Source organism: Sceloporus undulatus, chromosome 8 (genome assembly GCF_019175285.1).
Source record: "Sceloporus undulatus isolate JIND9_A2432 ecotype Alabama chromosome 8, SceUnd_v1.1, whole genome shotgun sequence".
NCBI lineage: Eukaryota > Metazoa > Chordata > Lepidosauria > Squamata > Phrynosomatidae > Sceloporus > Sceloporus undulatus.
In genome coordinates, this window is record NC_056529.1 from 21647643 (window position 1) to 21665629 (window position 17987).

At 48.3% G+C, this 17987-nt stretch overlaps 1 protein-coding gene across 1 annotated transcript in view; it reads left to right on the forward strand.

Moving 5' to 3' along the window:
- The window catches only part of ANKRD11 (ankyrin repeat domain 11), a 163078-nt gene extending 147691 nt beyond the window's left edge, over positions 1 to 15387 (forward strand). Inside the window, 6 exon segments of the mRNA XM_042438040.1 lie at positions 2 to 6022; positions 6024 to 6521; positions 8741 to 8839; positions 8974 to 9117; positions 12347 to 12439; positions 14085 to 15387. Coding sequence (XP_042293974.1) covers positions 2 to 6022; positions 6024 to 6521; positions 8741 to 8839; positions 8974 to 9117; positions 12347 to 12439; positions 14085 to 14270 — 7041 coding nt within the window. The 3' untranslated portion in view covers positions 14271 to 15387.
- Positions 15388 to 17987: the final 2600 nt, after the last annotated feature.

The following is a 17987-nucleotide window of genomic DNA, read 5'->3' on the forward strand; positions in this document are numbered from 1 at the left end:
AAAAAAAGACTACAGGAAAGAGACTAAAGCAAACAGTTTTATTTCCATCCCCAAGATGGAAGTGAAAACCTATACTAAAAACAGCACAATCACACCAAAGAAAGCAGCCCATCGCATCCTTTCGGATACTTCGGATGAGGAGGACAGCAGCATCACTGTCGGAGCCGGGGAAAAGCTGCAGCTGACCACGCATTCCATCCCAGCGACCAGCAAGTCTCGAGAGCCATCCAGTGCCAAACAGCAGAAGGAGAAAAACAAAGTGAAGAAGAAACGTAAGAAGGAGGCAAAAGGCAAAGAGGTTCGGTTTGGCAAAAAAAATGATAAGTTTTGCTCCTCTGAGTCAGAAAGCGAGAACTTGGAAAGTGAGGAGGATGACAGAGACTCTGTACAAAGTACTACCTGTGTAAAGGACTCTAGGATAGTTTTAAAGGACTCTTCTTTGTTTAATTCCCTTTCTGCCTCCTCCGCCTCTTCTCATGGGAGCTTGGGTTCGCAAAAGCATAACCCTACCCTTACTGATCAGCACTCCAAACACTGGAGGACAGACAATTGGAAAACGGTCTCCTCTCCAGCCTGGTCGGACGTCAGTTCCTTATCGGATTCGACAAGGACGAGGCTGACCAGCGATTCGGACTACACGTCGGAGGATTCGAGCCTGGAATCCTTAAAGCCCGTGCGGAAGAAGCAGGAGCCCAAGAAGCGCACCCAGCATGGGGCGGCCGTCGTCGTGGTAGAGAAGAAGAACTCCTTCCATGCCAACGTTGAGGGAGCGATTCCAAAGTTGGACAAGGAGGGGAAGGTGGTCAAAAAGCATAAAACGAAACACAAACACAAAAACAAAGAGAGAGGTAACCAGTGCCCTGCCACCCAAGACATTAAAATTATCAAAGCCTTTTCTTTTGACTATGAGGACACTAAACAGAAGCCCGAGAAGGCTTTGATCATAGAGGCAGAAAACCCTGTTGAGAACAAGCTCAGGGTTTCAAAGCATGAGAGGGAGCACTTCAAGAAGGAAGACAAATTTCTGAAAACTAAATCCGAGGAGAAGGAGTGGCTGTTTAAAGAGGATGCTGGGAAAAACTCTAAGGAGGAGAAATCCTTGAAAAAAGCCAGGGAGGCAAGTAAAGAGGTCAGTAAATCTTTCAGAGAAGAAAAGGCCAGCAGATTGGAAAAAGAGAAACCCATCAAGGAGAAATCTCCCAAAGAGGAGAAGCCTCGAATACATAAAGAGGAGCGGAAGAAGAAATCCAAGGACAAGCAATTTAAGGCTGAAAAGAAAAACGAACCGAAGGAAGAAAAAACAGCAAAGCCAGAGAAGGAGAGAGCCATAAAAGAGGAAAAGGAGAAATGTAAAAAAGACAAAAATTACAGAGAAGAGCCCAGCTTTGAAGAATTCACTAATAAAAACCAGTTTTTGGAGAACGAAGACACAAAGTTCAGCCTCTCAGATGATCAGCAAGATCGGTGGTTTTCAGATTTGTCTTCTGACTCTTCCTTTGACTTCAAGGGAGAGGACAGCTGGGATTCGCCAGTGACCGACTACAGGGAAATAAAAAACGACACTGTGGCAAAACTCATCATTGAAACAGTGAAGGAGGAGATAAAAGACAAGAAGCGGGAAAGCAAAGCAAAGGACAAGAGAGAGTACAACGAGAAGCGCAGCGAAAAAGATGCTTTCCTTAAAAAGAAAGAGCGAGAATACACTGAGCGGAACTCTGACAAGAAAAAGGACCCAACTGAGAAGCATAAAAATATCCCCAGCTATCTGCCAGAAAAGAAAAGGAAAGATTCTGCCGAAAGCTTTAAAGAGAGAAAGGAGAAGGAAGCCAGCGAAATTACCAGGGAGCGAAGAGACATGTCTGATGGTTCTAAAGACAGAAAAGACATTAAAATTAAACAAGAGGAGTCCTACAGGGATGAATTTAAGGACTACGGGTGTGAAGCATTCTTCAAAGAGAAATCTGATCCCGAATTTAGTGGGAAAAACGTAGAGACCTGGGAACGGCATCACTCAGGAAAGGAGAAGAAGGATGCGTTGGAGAAGGATAAGAAAGAAAAATTAAAAACAGAAAAATACAAGGAGAAATCCAAAGCTGAGGACAAAGAGCGAAATGAGAAGACTCTTTCTGAAAAAAACCAGAAAGACAAAGAATTAGATAAAGGTTTTAAAGAGAAGAAAGATACAAAGGAGAAATATAAAGAACCTCACAACAAAGACAAAGAGAGGAAGGGTTCCTCGGATCAGGTGAAAGAGAAGAAGGAGAAGAACTTTTCTGGGGATAGGGATGACTTCCACGAGAGGAGAGAGGAGAAAAAAAGCCGGGAGAGGACCTGGTATAACATCTTGGACATTTTCACCGATGAAAGTGAGGATGAGAAGGATGACTACAGCCTGAGTGGATTCAAATTTGGAGAGGGCATTGGGGGTGAAATGCACCGGCTGGATGGCCTGCAAGACAAAGAGGATGGCCTGGTAGCCGAGAGAGACCTTTATGTCCCCGAAAAACACAGGAAATACTCTTCAGATAGGCCACATTCTGCTGAGAAGCAGAAGGACAAAGAAGCCAAAGAGAAGAGGAAGGACAAAGGCCTAGCAGAGAGTGGGAAGGAGAAGAAAGAAAAAAGCTCGCTGGAAAAACACAAAGAGAAGAAGGAGAAAGATTCGGTGGAGAAGTACAAAGATAGGAAAGAGCGAGCCTCCATAGACTCTGTCCAGGAGCGGAAGACCAAGCAGAAGCTTCCCGAAAAAGTGGAAAAGAAACATGCTGGGGAAGAGAAAGTAAAGAGCAGACATAAGGAAAAGCTTGATAAGGAGTATACCAGGGAAAAGCGGTCTTCCAAAGGGGGAGAGTCAGAGAAGAGTATGCTTGAGAAACTGGAGGAGGAAGCCCTCAACGAATACAGAGACGATTCCAATGATAAAATCAGCGAGATTTCTTCTGACAGCTTCACGGACAGAGGGCAAGAGCCAGTTCTTGCTGGTCTCTTTGAGACTTCCAACCTTTCTCTTGCAGATGCTTCTGAGGAGAAATTCAAGGAGTCCCTGCCTTTGCCTTGCCTGCCAGACAAACTCAAGGAAAAGGAGCGGCACAGACATTCTTCATCATCCTCAAAGAAAAGCCACGAAAAGGAGAAAGCAAAGAAAGAGAAAGCAGAGAAAAAAGATAAAACAGATGAGTTTAAAGACTCCGGCAGCAGGAAGGATTCCATTCAGTATGACAAGGATTTTGCAACAGATGGAGATGGCTTTGGTGTTTCCTATGGCACGAAGGTCGAGGCTGAAGAAGAAGTGGATAAAAACACAGAGTACTTGTTTTCTGAAAAAAAGGACAAGAATGACTCGGAAAGAGAACTTCCAAAGAAGTCAGAAAAGGAGAGAGCCTACAGCTCCAACGCACCCAGCACAGCCAAAGAGAAGAAAAAGAGGGAGAGGCACAAAGAGAAGTGGAAAGAAGAGAGGGAGAAGCACAAAGACAAACACACCGATGGGTTCTTCAAGCACCACAAGGAGGAGCAGAAGTCGGTCAAAGACAAGGACGGCTCTCAGGTAATCTCTGCAAAAGACAAATCTAAAGAGGAGCCGCCCAAATTTAATGATCTCAAAGTGAAAGACCGACTCAAGGAAAACCAAGAAAAGGACAAATCGGAGTGTATTAAAATGAGCAACGGGAACGATAAAATCACCTTATCCAAAGAGGGCAACAAGAAAGACAGGCCCAGGGAAAAGCTCTTGGGGGACGGCGACCTCATGATGACCAGCTTTGAGCGGATGTTGAGCCAGAAAGATCTCGAGATTGAGGAGCGCCACAAGAGGCACAAAGAGCGGATGAAACAGATGGAGAAGATGAGGCATAGGTCTGGAGACCCTAAATTAAAAGACAAAGCCAAGGCCAATGAAGAAATGCGTAAGAGGAGCCTGGATTTGAGTACAAAGAAACCTCTTGCACTTGACACTCAGTTGAAGGACAAAAAAATCAAAGACGTAGGCCCCCTTGCTCCCATAGTGTCTCTGGATAGCAAGCCCCAACCCACAGTCGGAGTGGATTCCAAGGACTGGATAGCCGGCCCTCAGTTGAAGGAGATCTTACCGGCTTCTCCGAGGCCGGATCAGAACAGGCCCACGGGAGTCCCAACCCCTGCCTCTGTCGTTTCTTGCCCAAGCTATGAAGAAGTGATGCAGACACCCAGGACCCCCTCCTGCAGCAATGAAGACTATACAGATCTGATATTTGACTGCGCCGACTCCCAGCATTCACTACCCATCTCCACCATGTCTATGAATGCTTGCTCTCCATCCTTTTTTGACAGATATTCGAATCCTTCCAGCGGATTCGCCGAGAACCCAAGTCAGACCCCAACTAGAACCATTCCCTCCACAAATCTTCACCGTTCCATGTCTGTGGATATCAGGAGAGCACCAGAAGAGGAGTTCAGTGTTGGGGACAAATTTTTCAGGCAACAGAGTGTCCCAGCCACGTCGAATTATGACTCTCCAGTTCAGCACTTAATGGAGGAAAAAGTCCCTCTTCCTTCTGTTCCCATAGAAAAGTTTCCGTGTTTGTCTCCAGAATATTACTCACCAGAATATGGTGTCCCATCTCCTAAAGTGGAGGCATTGCATTGTGCGCCAGGAACTGTGGGCAGCGTTGTCCACTCTCCCGAAAGTGTGTTTTCAGGACTGCAAGCCAAATCTTCCCCTTCTCATAGAGATGAGCTGCTTGCCCCATCTGTTGAAAGTGCTCTCCCACCCGATCTTGGCCTGCCTTTGGATGCCACAGAAGAGCAACAGGCCACTGCTTCCATTATGCCCCCAGAGTCCAGCTTTTTACCACCGATTGAGGAGAATGAGTTTGACCAGAACAGCACTGAGTGGGAGAACGCTCCAAAAAGAGCCCTGGAACCTCTTGGGCCTCCCAGCTTGATAGGCAATCCCTCTGAGCATCCTGTCAGCTGGTCCATGGGATCAGAGTTGCTCATGAAATCTCCTCAGCAGGTCCCTGACTCCCCAAAGCCCTTTTCTTCTCCAGATACCACACATCCTACGCCAGCGCCTTTCATTGCTGCAGATTCCCTCTATCCCAGTTCCCCTATTTCATATCCCATCTCAGTGATTGAATCGGGGCTGGAGAAGGCAAAGGAAAACGCTGAAGGAGCAATTCCAGCAGAAGTAGCCACCGCAGAACAACAGGCTCCATATGCAGATTCCCCTGTAAGGTTGGACACTTTCTTTAGTAGCACCAAATCTGTCCCAGAAGAGGGGTCTGACACACCATTGCAGCCGGCGAGCATGCCAGCAGAATCCCAGGTGGAGGCGGTTAATACTCTTGAAAAAGAGAATTACTTGGAGAACAGCACCATGGCCCCAGGGAACCCCGAGGAGCAGGTCACGTGGCCTGATCCGTTCGCAAATGCAGAAGATGATTTGGACTTGGGACCCTTCTCTTTACCAGAATTGCCACTGCAGACAAAAGACGTTCCAGAGGCTGAAATGTCAGAGGCTGAGGCAGCTGAAGGAGGTCATGCAACCACATCTGAAACTGGAGCTGCTGTGCTTGCAGATGTTGGGGTATCTTTGGGGTCTGCAGAGAATAAAGAGGAGCTAACTCTGAACCATCCCAACATCCAGACTGGGGAACCAGAAGTGCAAGTTGATGAGCCAAAGTCAGATGAGATTTCAGTAGACGTTGGGTCAGAAACATTAAGTGCTCCAGAGCTGAAGAGTATAGAAGAGTCAGAGACTCCCCAGAATATTCACGAAGCAACAGCAGCAGATCTTGCTCAGTTGGAGACCAAGAAGGTGGAAGCCAACTGCGAAGAACCCTCCTCAGCTGCTCTTGTGTCGGAAATTGGCTCTCAAGCTGGTGTGTGCCAAGCCCCCAAGACTGTGAGCTCTGATGTTCAAGAGGTGGCGGCAGTCAGGGGTGCCAACCAGGCCCCTCCTTCCCAGGTTGAGGTGCCACCAGGGAGTGTCCAATTGGAAACCACAGAACCACCACCAAAACCAGTTCCCGAAACTCCAAAGCCCCCCCAAAATAGAAGAGATCCCACAACGGATCACCAGGAACCGAGCCCAGATGCTTGCCAACCAAAACAAGCAGAATGCCGCTGCTTCTGAGAAAGAATACCCTCCTCCTGCCTCTGCACCCACCACGCGGGCAAAGGGGCGTGTCACAGAGGAGGAAGACCCCCAGGCCCAGCACCCACGGAAGCGCCGGTTCCAGCGCTCCAATCAGCAGCTGCAACAGCAGATCAACACCTCCACCCAGCAGACACGGGAGATGATCCAACAGACACTGGCGGCAATTGTGGACACCATCAAGCTGGACGACATTGAGCCTTACCACAGCGACAGATCCAATCCATACTTCGAATATCTACAGATTAGGAAGAAGATCGAGGAGAAGCGGAAAATCCTCTGCTACATCACTCCCCAAGCACCCCAGTGTTACGCTGAGTATGTCACCTATACGGGCTCCTATCTGCTGGACGGCAAACCTTTGAGCAAGCTGCACATTCCGGTGGTGAGTAGTAATCCTCTGCTGCTTCCTCTCATTGCTAGCTTCATAAGCTTTTCAGTTGTGGAAACGTACTGGCACTGTTTACCCTCCCAGCATCACTGGGACATATTGCAGCCCTGGGAAGATATTTCTGAACCCATTTATTTTGGATGAGGCCCCAGGTCAAGTGATGGACTTGGCTATACTTCTGTGGCACAGGGAAAGGCCCAAAGCTTCCTGAAGCTATGCTACCAAAACCCTCCTGGCAAGTTCAGACTGGTCCAATGGAAAGAAGGGAACATAGCAAGAACGTTAAAAGTCTGTAAGGAGACTGACAGCTCCTTTTTGCCATTTGAAGGGAATACATGAGTGGCTGAACTAGTTGGTGACTGGCTTTGTAGAGTGGTGTGTTGGAACAAAGTTACACTGAACTAAACATAGAAATTTTAGATAGAGATTGGAAGCTGATCCCAGCAATGGCATAACAAATCCTCCCTCCCTCTCTCTCATACTTAGTTGTCGCTGTGTGCCTCCAGGCCGTTTCTGACTTACGACAACCCTAAGGCTGGGATTTGCCTTTGTCATCCTCTAAGTGAGAGAGTGTCACTTGCCCAAGGTCATGACCAAGTGGCAGTTCAAACCCTGGTCTTCAGAGTCCTAGTCCAGTGCTCAAACCATTACATCATACTAACTCTGTCTCTCATGCTTGCCTATACACCAGTTTTGCAGGTAGTCTGTATTTAAGTATCTGAGAAGGGGAAACTTAAGTATAGCTTAGTCACATGTTTTGTATGCAGAAGTTCAGCCCTTGCTGTCCAGTTACCTTTGGGCATGTTTCTTGCCTGACACCCTGAAGAGCTCTTGCAAGTCAGTGCAGACCAGCAATGGTCTTTGCACATCACCTCACCATCACCCAGGTTGTTTTTGTGCCCCCCCAAATGCCCTTCCATAGCTGAAACAAAATATGGCCAGGAAAGAAGGAGAATCACCACTTTTTGATAGTGAAAAATTAGACCTTGGACCCCCTGGGCTTGGGCACCCCTAGACACTACTGAGCTCTATGGGCCAGTGCTCTGATTGAGCTTCCTAAGCAAATACAAATGGATGGAAATGAGAACTGTACATGCAAGGTTGGAGATATTGCTCCCTTTATCAGCAGCAGGTCTGAAAGGACAGAGTCCTTGTTTGCACCGAGGCTTTGCTTTCAAGTGTGCCCTCCAGCTCCTTGGCTTGCTACTGACACTGTGCAATGGGGCAGTATGCTCCTGTTGGGAGATGTGGGCTACTAGGCTCTAAAGGGAGCTAAATTCAAGCCAAAGTGCTGGGTTGGCTTCGGTACTCTGCTGAAGCAGATACTGAGCTGTGTGTAGAGCAGAGCCAAGGTCCTTACAAGTGTGCTTGTAGGAAGCCTCGCAGGCAGCTGGTGAGTGGGCGGCAGCAGTGTTTCCTCCTCGTTCCTCCATGGAGCAGTCCGTTCCCTACTTGCTGCTTTCCATCCTTCGCCAGATCAGGGCCTCCTACAGTGGAACAGCTTTTACCATGTGGGGAAAGGCCTCCCCGCACCCCATGAAGCTCAGCTGTCAGACTCCTGAAGTCAACAGAACAGCAAACCAAGGCTTTCCTGATAAAAAAGCAAAGGGTGCAGCTCTGAGCGTTATGCCCCTCGGCTTCAGAGCAAGCGGACCAGAAGCGAAGAGGAGGATAGCTTGGCACCAGAGCAGCCTGTTGTCTGCCATATTGGGAACAGGGTAGGGGGAGTGGGGAATGGAGGGGAGAGAGGTAGGCACTCTGGTTTTATGCAAGGATCAGGGACTCAGAGCTACCTCTGCCTCCTTTGGGAGACCCACATACAGCTTGGAGATTTATTAGAGTGAAGGGGGGCATTCAAGGGCAGGAGGTGTCTGGGGATAAGTAGGGCATGACTGAGGAACTGAATGCATGCTCAGAAATGCTGCATAAGTTATTAACAACCTCTTTGCCAGTGTATCAGAAAAAGGGGCATCTGCCAGGTGGACTAGTGGCAGTAATAGTGTTTTTATTCATTTATATCCCCACACAAGGGGAATTGTAACCCGGCTGTGTCCTGCTTTGTAAATAGTGCTCTTGCAGCTTGGTCCCAGCCTTACTGTAATAGGAGACATCGAGACAGGATTAGCTCTTGAGCATGTGCAGATCTGGGACAGAGGACAGTTGCTGGAAGGAGCCAACATTTGTGACAGTGTTCTGCTTTGTGTACCTTTCAGATCGCACCCCCTCCATCCTTGGCAGAGCCCCTCAAAGAGCTCTTCAAACAGCAGGAAGCAGTCCGTGGCAAGTTGCGGCTCCAGCACAGTATTGAGCGGGTAACAGCAAAAGCCTGGAGGGCTCTGGGGGCTTTTGTGGGAGTAAAGGAGGGGTGCCTTCCCCACTGCCTTGGCAGAAGAGGGGATCTCTTTGCTCCCTGCTGACTCCATCCTCCTATGTCCTCCTTCTGCAGGAGAAGCTGATTGTGTCATGCGAACAAGAGATTCTGAGGGTTCATTGCCGGGCAGCGAGGACGATAGCCAACCAAGCTGTGCCCTTCAGCGCCTGCACCATGCTTCTGGACTCAGAGGTGTACAACATGCCTTTGGAAAATCAGGTCAGGGCCCGGTTCTCTGGTGTTCATCTTTCTCCCCAGATTCTTCTTTGCAGGTGTCTGGAATTGTAAGGGGGTGGGGAGCTAAGGAGGCAAAAGTGAGGCTTTTCTCACCAAAGTGGTCCTAACTGCATCGTCACACATGCATTGGCTATGTGCCTCTGGAGCCATTTTATATACCTTGAATAATTTTCCAGAGGAGTGGTGGGATGGGGAGCAAGGTGTAGGAAGAGTCTCTCCCAATTTACGTGACTGACAATGCTGGTGATCTAACACCAAAACTGCATACATACACACATACACACACCTGGCTGCCTGGCCTTGGCCATTCTTCCTGATAGGTTAGTTGTGTTACATTCAGATTCTTCCATAAGAACTGAAAACCTGCAGAGGAAGGCCTGTGCCTGAAACTGCTCTCTCTCTCACACACACACTCAGTAGCTTAGAAAATGCTGCTTGAAGATTTGAAGCTATGACTTTCAACATCTAGCATTGCTTTACAGAAAGAGAGAGAGAGAAAAAAAATACATGCCAGAGTGGTTGCAGCCAAAGCATTCTGAGACATCAGCACCTCCTGCTGGCTATGCACTTTGAGGCTGCCTTGCTTGCTTGCCATAAAGCTTGTCATTTCAGTGGGAAGCAGACTGCTGCATTGCAGACATTGGTCCCCATGCACTAGGCAGGCCTGGGGGAATGAATTCATTAGCTATCCATCGTATTGATCTCTTGCATCTGATTTAGAACCCACCAGCTCCTAGGACAAAAAGGAGAGAGAGAGAGAGAAAATAGGAATGAAATAGAGATGGTTTCTGCCTCATAGTAGCTGCTTGGGCTGAGCAGGGGGAAGGGGAGAGGACAAGGGGAAAAGAGACTGTCAGAGAAAAAGCAGAATAAGACCCTCCATGTCATTTGCTTGTGGCCCAGACAAAGAGCTGCTAGCAATGGAAGGTGCAAAAATAGCATGCCCTTTACCTGCATATCTGAGGCTGTTCTGTGAGGCCAGACTCACATATGCATGAGTGTATGAAAGAACTGGAGATTTATTATAGCCTGTACAGGCATATCTCACATAACCAAACCTCTGGCAAAGAATCTCCTTTCTACAGAATCCTTTCCTCCCTGCCCAGCCCCCCATTTCCCTTTTCTCCTCTGTTTAGATGGAATTTTTAAAGCAACTTTGGCATTGAGAAGATGGTGAAAGAGGGCTGGAGAAACACAAACGTTGGGTGCCAGGTTGCAGCAGCATGCCTGCATTAAACAATGCAATAAAGCTTGAGCTGTGAAAAAGTGGGATTCTCCCCTAGCCAATCCTACTGTACTTGGGTGTGCCAGCAGATACAAACAGATAACAGCGGCTGCATGCATGGACATCAAAACAGAGAACAAGGGGGGGAAGGCAGATGAGCCTCCTCCAACATGTTAAAGAAGCATAGATTTGCACATTTGGGCAACAGAATGGAAATTGAAAGAAGATTACAGGTTGGCAAAGGACAAAATAATCCCTGGATGCATTTTTGAAGAAAGCTTCAAACATTCACTAGAAGGTTCAAAATGTTTTTGCCTACTTATGCAATGCTTACCTAACCTGGTTGTTTAAATCAATGAGGTTTATCACACTGAGATTTTTAGAGTTTTTGCAGGTCAGTTCCGATGTGACTGTACTTCCAACAGTGCGGATTCACGTCAGAATGTGAATGTGGTATCAGATGAGATTCCTTTCTATGGGCGCTCCTTCCATGGGGCTTCCACAGTGATTCCAAAGTGACCCCTCATTTTGATAAAACCGAAAAAAAGTGACTTCACAGAATTCGCATTCAAGCTCACTTCGATTTCACTTGGAATTGGTCTGGTGTGGAAAACCACTCCGATGTCACCCCCCCCTTGGCCCCCTGTGTCCTGCTCCGTCATTCCCCCTTCAGCCCATCGGGGTCGCCCCCCTCTGTCACCCTGCCACCCTCCCATCATATGTCATCCCGATCCTGGGCTCCAGAGAAACCATCCTATCATCCTCTGCCTTCTCCTGCATCCCGATCCTGGCTCCAGTGACCCCCAGCGACCTATCCCATCATCCCCTGCCTATTCCTGCATCCCAATCCTGGCTCCAGACACCCCCAGCGACCTATTCCATCATCCTCTGCCTTCTCCTGCATCCCGATCCTGGCTCCAGTGACCCCCAGTGACCTATCCTATAATCCTCTGCCTTCTTCTGCATCCCGATCCTGGCTCCAGAGACCCCCAGCGACCTATCCCACCATCCCCTGCCTTCTCCTGCATCCCAATCCTGGCTCCAGTGACCCCCAGCGACCTATCCTATCATCCCCTGCCTTCTCCTGCATCCCGATCCTGGCTCTAGTGACCCCCAGCGACCTATCCTATAATCCTCTGCCTTCTCCTGCATCCCGATCCTGGCTCCAGAGACCCCCAGCGACCTATCCCATCATCCTCTGCCTTCTCCTGCATCCTGATCCTGGCTCCAGTGACCCCCCCCCCAGTGACTTATCCCATCATCCTCTGCCTTCTCCTGCATCCCAGTCCTGGCCCCAGTGATCCCCTGCCATCCATCCCATCATCCCCCGACTGCTCTGGCATCCCCATCTCACCCTCTCTGCCAACCTGCCACCTATCCCATAATTCCCTGACTGGACCTTCATCCCAATGAAGAATGACAGCTAAGGAGGAGGCAGGGAAGGAGGACAGTCTCCAGAGCCCCACTGAGCATCCCCAAGGATGCCGATTCGAAACGTTGAACCCTCCGGTGTGGTAATATAATGTGCACTCACTCTGCTTTGCTTGAATCCGCATCACCATTACTTGCTTGGAATAGAACTGACCGCTTCCCCCTCAATTCGGAAAGGCAACAGAAAGGCAACCAGGTGTGGTAAAACATAACATTTTAACCTTAATTCGCATTGCTAGACAGAAGTGACTCTGGATCTGGTGTGAAAAAACATCACGCTTTGCATTGCTAGAACAGGAGTGATTGCGGATCTGAGCTGCAACACCCCCCCCCAAACGTGTGATAAGGTCCAATATGTATGCGTATTGCCTATTGTGAACAAAGAGGCTGCTGAAACTTGTTGTTTGTTGAGCAGGGATTAATCCTGATGCTTTCCATGTTAATTATACCTCTGGTACCACATCTTCTGTTCAAGAAGCAGTGCCCAGGAACATACCTGCTGAGTTATACCTGTATATACCTGCTCCAATTTGCCTCCTCCTTACTTTCTTTCAGGGAGATGAAAACAAATCTGTCAGGGACCGTTTCAATGCCCGCCAGTTCATTTCCTGGTTGCAGGATGTGGATGATAAATACGACCGGATGAAGGTGAGCAGCAAGGCTAAGGTTGGTGGGCAAGGGCAGCACAAGAGTACCGGGGGGGGGGGGGGACACTTTTAGGGGAGAGTTGTTTTGGCCAGGCAAGTTCCTGCCAGTGGTTGCTTGAAAGGCAGAAACTTCTCCTGGGTAAAGTGTGGAATGATGTTTCCTTAGAAGAGCCAGGCAGGTGAAGGGGAAGTAATTTTGATCCCAGAACATCTCCCTGAGGCAGCTTGCTTCTTCCTCATTTGTTGTATCCGCAGAGAGTTTCCCCAGTTCAGGCAAGGACTTTGTCCTGCTGGAGAATCTCTCCCACCAGCAGTGCTTCAAAAAGAACAGCTTTACTTTTGCACCATCCTTTTTTTGAATCACCCTGCATTTTTATTAGGCCTGATAACAAAGCAGAGAGCAAAACCAAAGTGTCAATTGCCCACCATCATGGTTTCCCCAGATTTGTGTGCTCTGAAGCATGCCTGGTCGCTGGGTAACAAAATGTATAGAAAGAAAGAGGAGGTTTTGGGAAGGGGTCAGGGGTCAATTGGCAACCAAGGGAAAAGAAAGGAGTGAGCGAAGCGGGGAGTAGGGTAGCATGGAGGTCAGGAGGAATAACATTGTGCCAGGGTCAGGGACCCAAATGGAGAAGGCACAGACGCCCACATGAAGCAGCAGCATGTCAAATGGACCCTTGCATGGATGTAACATTCACATAACAGTGACTTCCCACTCCCCTTTTCAGCTGATCAGTTTGCACCATGGAAGTACTACAAACATGGGGAGAGATCCATGGCAGAGTCTCATGGATCTTGATGACCCTTACAAGAGATTTTCCCTCCAGACCACCATTGGATCACTTCTTGGTGTAATTTAGCAGTGTTTTTGCTGTCATCCCAAATTTAAAAAAACAACTACCAAAACATAACATACACAGCCCTGAAAGGTCTGCAAGGGTTTGTGTAGCCCTAGCAAGTGCTGAATCTGGGTCATTTACTTAGCAGCCAGAGGTTTAAGTGACTGGTGGCTTGGGAAGGAACCTGGGTAAAAAGCATGCAGATTCATTATGAACCATTCCACCAACCCAGTGGTGGCTATTTTGTGGTTGAATCCATAACCCCTTTCCAGAAGAGTTCAAAATGTGTCCACAGGCTCAGAGATTAAGGGCCCCTGCACACTTATGGGCTGAGCTGACAGTGCAGATTCTAACAGGCTTGCTATACAGAAAGCCCTTCTATGGAAGAAGGATGTAGTCATCCTCATGATGATAAACACATAGTTTTTATACTTATCTTACAAAGATGCCCTTCGGTTGGGGGATAAAGAGGGGATTATTGGCTTGTTGGATGGGCAGTTGCAATTCTTGAAATGTTGTGGGCAGCTGTGAGTGGGAGTGCTTTTGCAAATAAAACCTCCTACTTCAGCCTCCATTGAAGCATGCCTCCTTTTTTTGGCTTGAAAGTGGGACTGGCTATTGAACATTTTATGCCTGCCTTTCTGATGTGACACATGGGACAGAGAGAGATGGAGCTTATTAGATAAAAACTTGTGGGCAGGTTTATGTATGAGAAGAGGTACTTACTGAGCTGACCTCAACCCGACCGTGGGTTAATCTGCCTCTTCCCACTCCCTCACTTTGGCTTTGCTTTTCTGTCCTGTCCAGACGTGCCTCTTGATGCGGCAGCAACACGAAGCGGCAGCCTTGAACGCGGTGCAGCGGATGGAGTGGCAGCTGAAAGTGCAGGAGATGGACCCTGCCGGGCATAAATCCCTCTGTGTCAATGAGGTGCCCTCCTTCTATGTGCCAATGGTAGACGTGAATGATGACTTTGTGCTCTTGCCGGCATGACAGTACCAGGCCTGGATACATTCTTGCTGCAAACTGGCACGGGTGGGTGCCCACCCCCACTACCGTCACCCCGAGAACGGGGGCAGGTGCTCACACACCCCTCAAACCGCTTGCTGATGAATCCCTAGTCAGATGAGGAGGAAGCAGAAAATCAACGGGAACACCTAAACAGAACAGACAAAAGCAAAACACAAATGGCACTTTCTTCGCAACTGCCTCCCCGCGCACCAGGGGAAGGGGAGGAGTGGCTCCTTTCACCCCAGCCGCTGTGGCGGAAGGCAGACAAGCAGGCAGGCCGGCAAGCTGGCAGCCGGCTAACCCGCACACAGCGGCCTGTACAGGACTGGAAGGCGGGGAAGAGACTGATGGAAGCAGGGAGCAGGAGGAATCCTGGGACAGTCTCTCTGCAGTGCATCAGCCGCCAGGCTGGCCAGAGGCAGCCAGCCAGCCCCATTGGCGCAGCATTTGCGATCACAGCTGTTTCCAGCGCTTCGATCTTTCCGTTTGCCCGCGGGTGGACCACGCCTTGGAGGCTACCTGAGGGTGGGTTGGGGGTTCCTGGGGAAGGGCAAGGCAGGGTAGGGAGGGGGAGATCTTTCGCTTTGCATCAATAGCATTGATTGACGAGGGAAGCCTGTCGCAAGACCCGCGCGGTCAGACTGGAAAACCAGGGTGGCATTTGGGGTCGCCCTCAGAACCACGCTGGAGGCAGCAGGCGCCCCACCAAGCACTGTCAAGTAAGTGGCGCAGAGCAAGGACTTTGCCGTTCTGTTTTTAAAATGGAGTAAAATCCGTATGGTTTATATATATATATAAATATATATATAAATATATATATATATATTTTCCTTTAATCTTGGGCATTTTGTTTCTCTTTCTGAGAACGTAACTTGAAAAAAAAAGAAAAGAAAAAGATAAAACACTACAAGAGCCAATACTCGTATAAAGAGAAAATTGTATCCCGTAAAAGCTGTACAGTTTTATATACATTAACAATGTACTTTTTGCTGCCTTCTAGATAATTTATTTTGCAACACATTACTGCACAGTTGTAAATAACTTATGTACTGTAACATCACTTTCAGTCATGTGTAAAGAAATAAATTAATTAAAATGATCTTTGTATGTATAGTTCACGCTAGGCAGCATTCCCAACATTCCCTTGCCTTTCCCCCTTCTTTTTGCCGGCTCATTGTCCCCAGGATGGAAAAGCGGCACCCCTTCCAATCCCAAAGGCCAAAAGGATCATGTAGATCCGGGGCCAGCAGAAACAGCTCAGCAGCCACTCACAATGATTTTTCAGAGAGTCGAGCAAAGGGCCATTCGTTTTCCAGAGGCTTCTAGTTCAAACGTTCTCAGGGTACAAGCTGTTGGAAGTTTTAACATAGGGAAGTGTAATCACTCTGACTCTGCCAACTTTCCCCTCGAACGTGAGACAAGGCCAGAGTGTGCCTCCTGAGCTGGATTGTGGCCATCTCCCTCCAAGAGAAGGTGACGCAAAAGGACGTTGCAGGACTTGTTTCCTGACTGTACCCTTCTGGAGAGGAACGCCTATAGTTCAGAGGTAGCAGTTTGGTTTTATGGGCTCCCTGCGACAGCAGAGAGCGGTTGATGCTTTGGTTAGCTGCATTTTATGGGAGAAACGTAGAGGATTGTGCATGCTTATCTCTTGTTTGCTTACTGGGCCAGTGCAGGGAAAGAGATTTAAACCAGGCCAAGATGGTACAGCAGAATGCCAGCCGAGTTGGACTCTGGGGTCTGCCTCTTTTCCCATTTGCAGTACAATGTTTTCTGAGAGGCCCTTGGTGCTTTGCACCATTTGGAAAGGACCCATTGCTTGGGCAAGGCATTGCTGTATTGTATGCCACCTCTCCTACGTTTTCGCCCAACAGAAGTCCCAGCCATGGCAGAATATTTATGGGATTGCTGCCGCCTGGGGCTACTTGACAGCGCCCGGTCCTTGGCACATGTCCATGCCTGCGCACACTGGCACTTGGTGACCACTAGATGTGGCAAAGCATGTGTCTTAGTTAAAAGCCATTCTCTTCAGTGCCTGATCAACCCTGCCCTCCTCTCCCTCAAAGTGTGGTCCTACATAACTCTGGTAGGAGTTCCCCCCAGTTTAAGAACGGGAAAGAGGATCTACATTGGCACCAAACCAACTCCTCCTGTGGCATTGCCCTTCTCCTGCCCAGCCTTGAGCCACTAAGTACCACCACTCCATAACCTGGAATATCCCTTTACTAAGAAACTGTGGAATGTGCATGGGGAGCGATGAAGGGAGGGGAGAGAAAGGGACTGTTAGCAAGCCACCAGCCCCATATTATTGTAGGGCAGCAAAGTTCCTATTGAAACATGGTGTAATGGAGGGAAACCCATTTCTATTTAGCTATTTTACAGGGAAGAGCACTCCTTGCCAGAGCAAAGAGATGTCAGTAGGGTGCTGTCATCCGTTTTTCTTTTTTTAACACAAGAATAAACCTAAACCTTTACTGTCCAAGATTTAGATTGAAATTGAATCATTCTTCAAGGAAACCCACTGGGGACTTGACTTCGGCTGCATCTGCGCTGCAGGAAGAATCCACTTTGGCACTGCTTTATGTGCCAGGCTCCATGCTATGAAACTAGTTTTGGGAGACGTTTAGCCTTTTCCGTCAGAGAGCTTTGGTGCCACAACAAATGACAATTCCCAGGATTGCATAGCATCAGGCCACGACAGATAAAGCAGTGTCAAACCACATTGATTCTGCAGTGCGGATGCAGCCTCTATCATGGCTTAACATTGCTTTCAGTGGGCCTGTTTTAAATGCGACTAAACCTGGATCCAATTCCAGGGACTGTAAGATTCCACCTTTATTTGGTTTTTGGAAAGGTCAAACAGGGGAAGGGTTTCAGTGGAAAGCTTGTACAAATTTCCCCCTGCCGTTCTTATAAACCTCAGAGGGATCATGACTTGGACAGCAAAAGATGCCAGCTGCATCATTCTCCCTCATTCCCCTTTGGGTCCGAGTTCAAAACATCCCCACTTCCTCCCTCCTCTTCCTGCAGATCCCTTGTTTGTCTTTCACTCCGCATCCAAGCGAGTCGCTCCTGAGAAAGTTTGCACCCTTCATAGATCCAGGTCTGTGTGAGGAGAGGTTTTACATGTAAGTGCTAGCGATTCCACCATTTTAGGGCCATTGAAAGGGTGACTGGCCTTTGCCCATCCCAAGGAAACCCTCACTAGCCATTAGGCTGGGTTTTTGCATGAGATAATTTTTCAAGATATGCTTTTCAAATATTATTATTTTCAAATCCAGGAGCACTTAAGGAGAGGAGCGGCTTGTTCTCAACCCGGGAGAAAAATCTCCCTCCAAAAAAGACCCACATAGAGATGGAGTTAACGCTAGAGACCTACAAAGCAAAAACAAAAATACAGTAATGGAAAGATTTTTCCAAAAATAGATTTTTGTGGGTTTTTCTGGCTCTGTGGCCATGTGCTAGAAGAGCTTATTCCTGACGTTTCGCCAGCAGCATCTGTGGCTGGCATCTTCATCTCAGACGCGAACCATCAGGAATAAACTCTTCTAGAAAATGGCCACAGAGCCCCAAAACCCCACAAAAATCTATGGATGCCGGCCATGAAAACCTTCGACTTCACTTTCCAAAATAATCCACCCTCAGGTTAGGATAATAGCCGAAAAACCCACCTTCGGTTTAGAAAGTCACGCTCTTTGC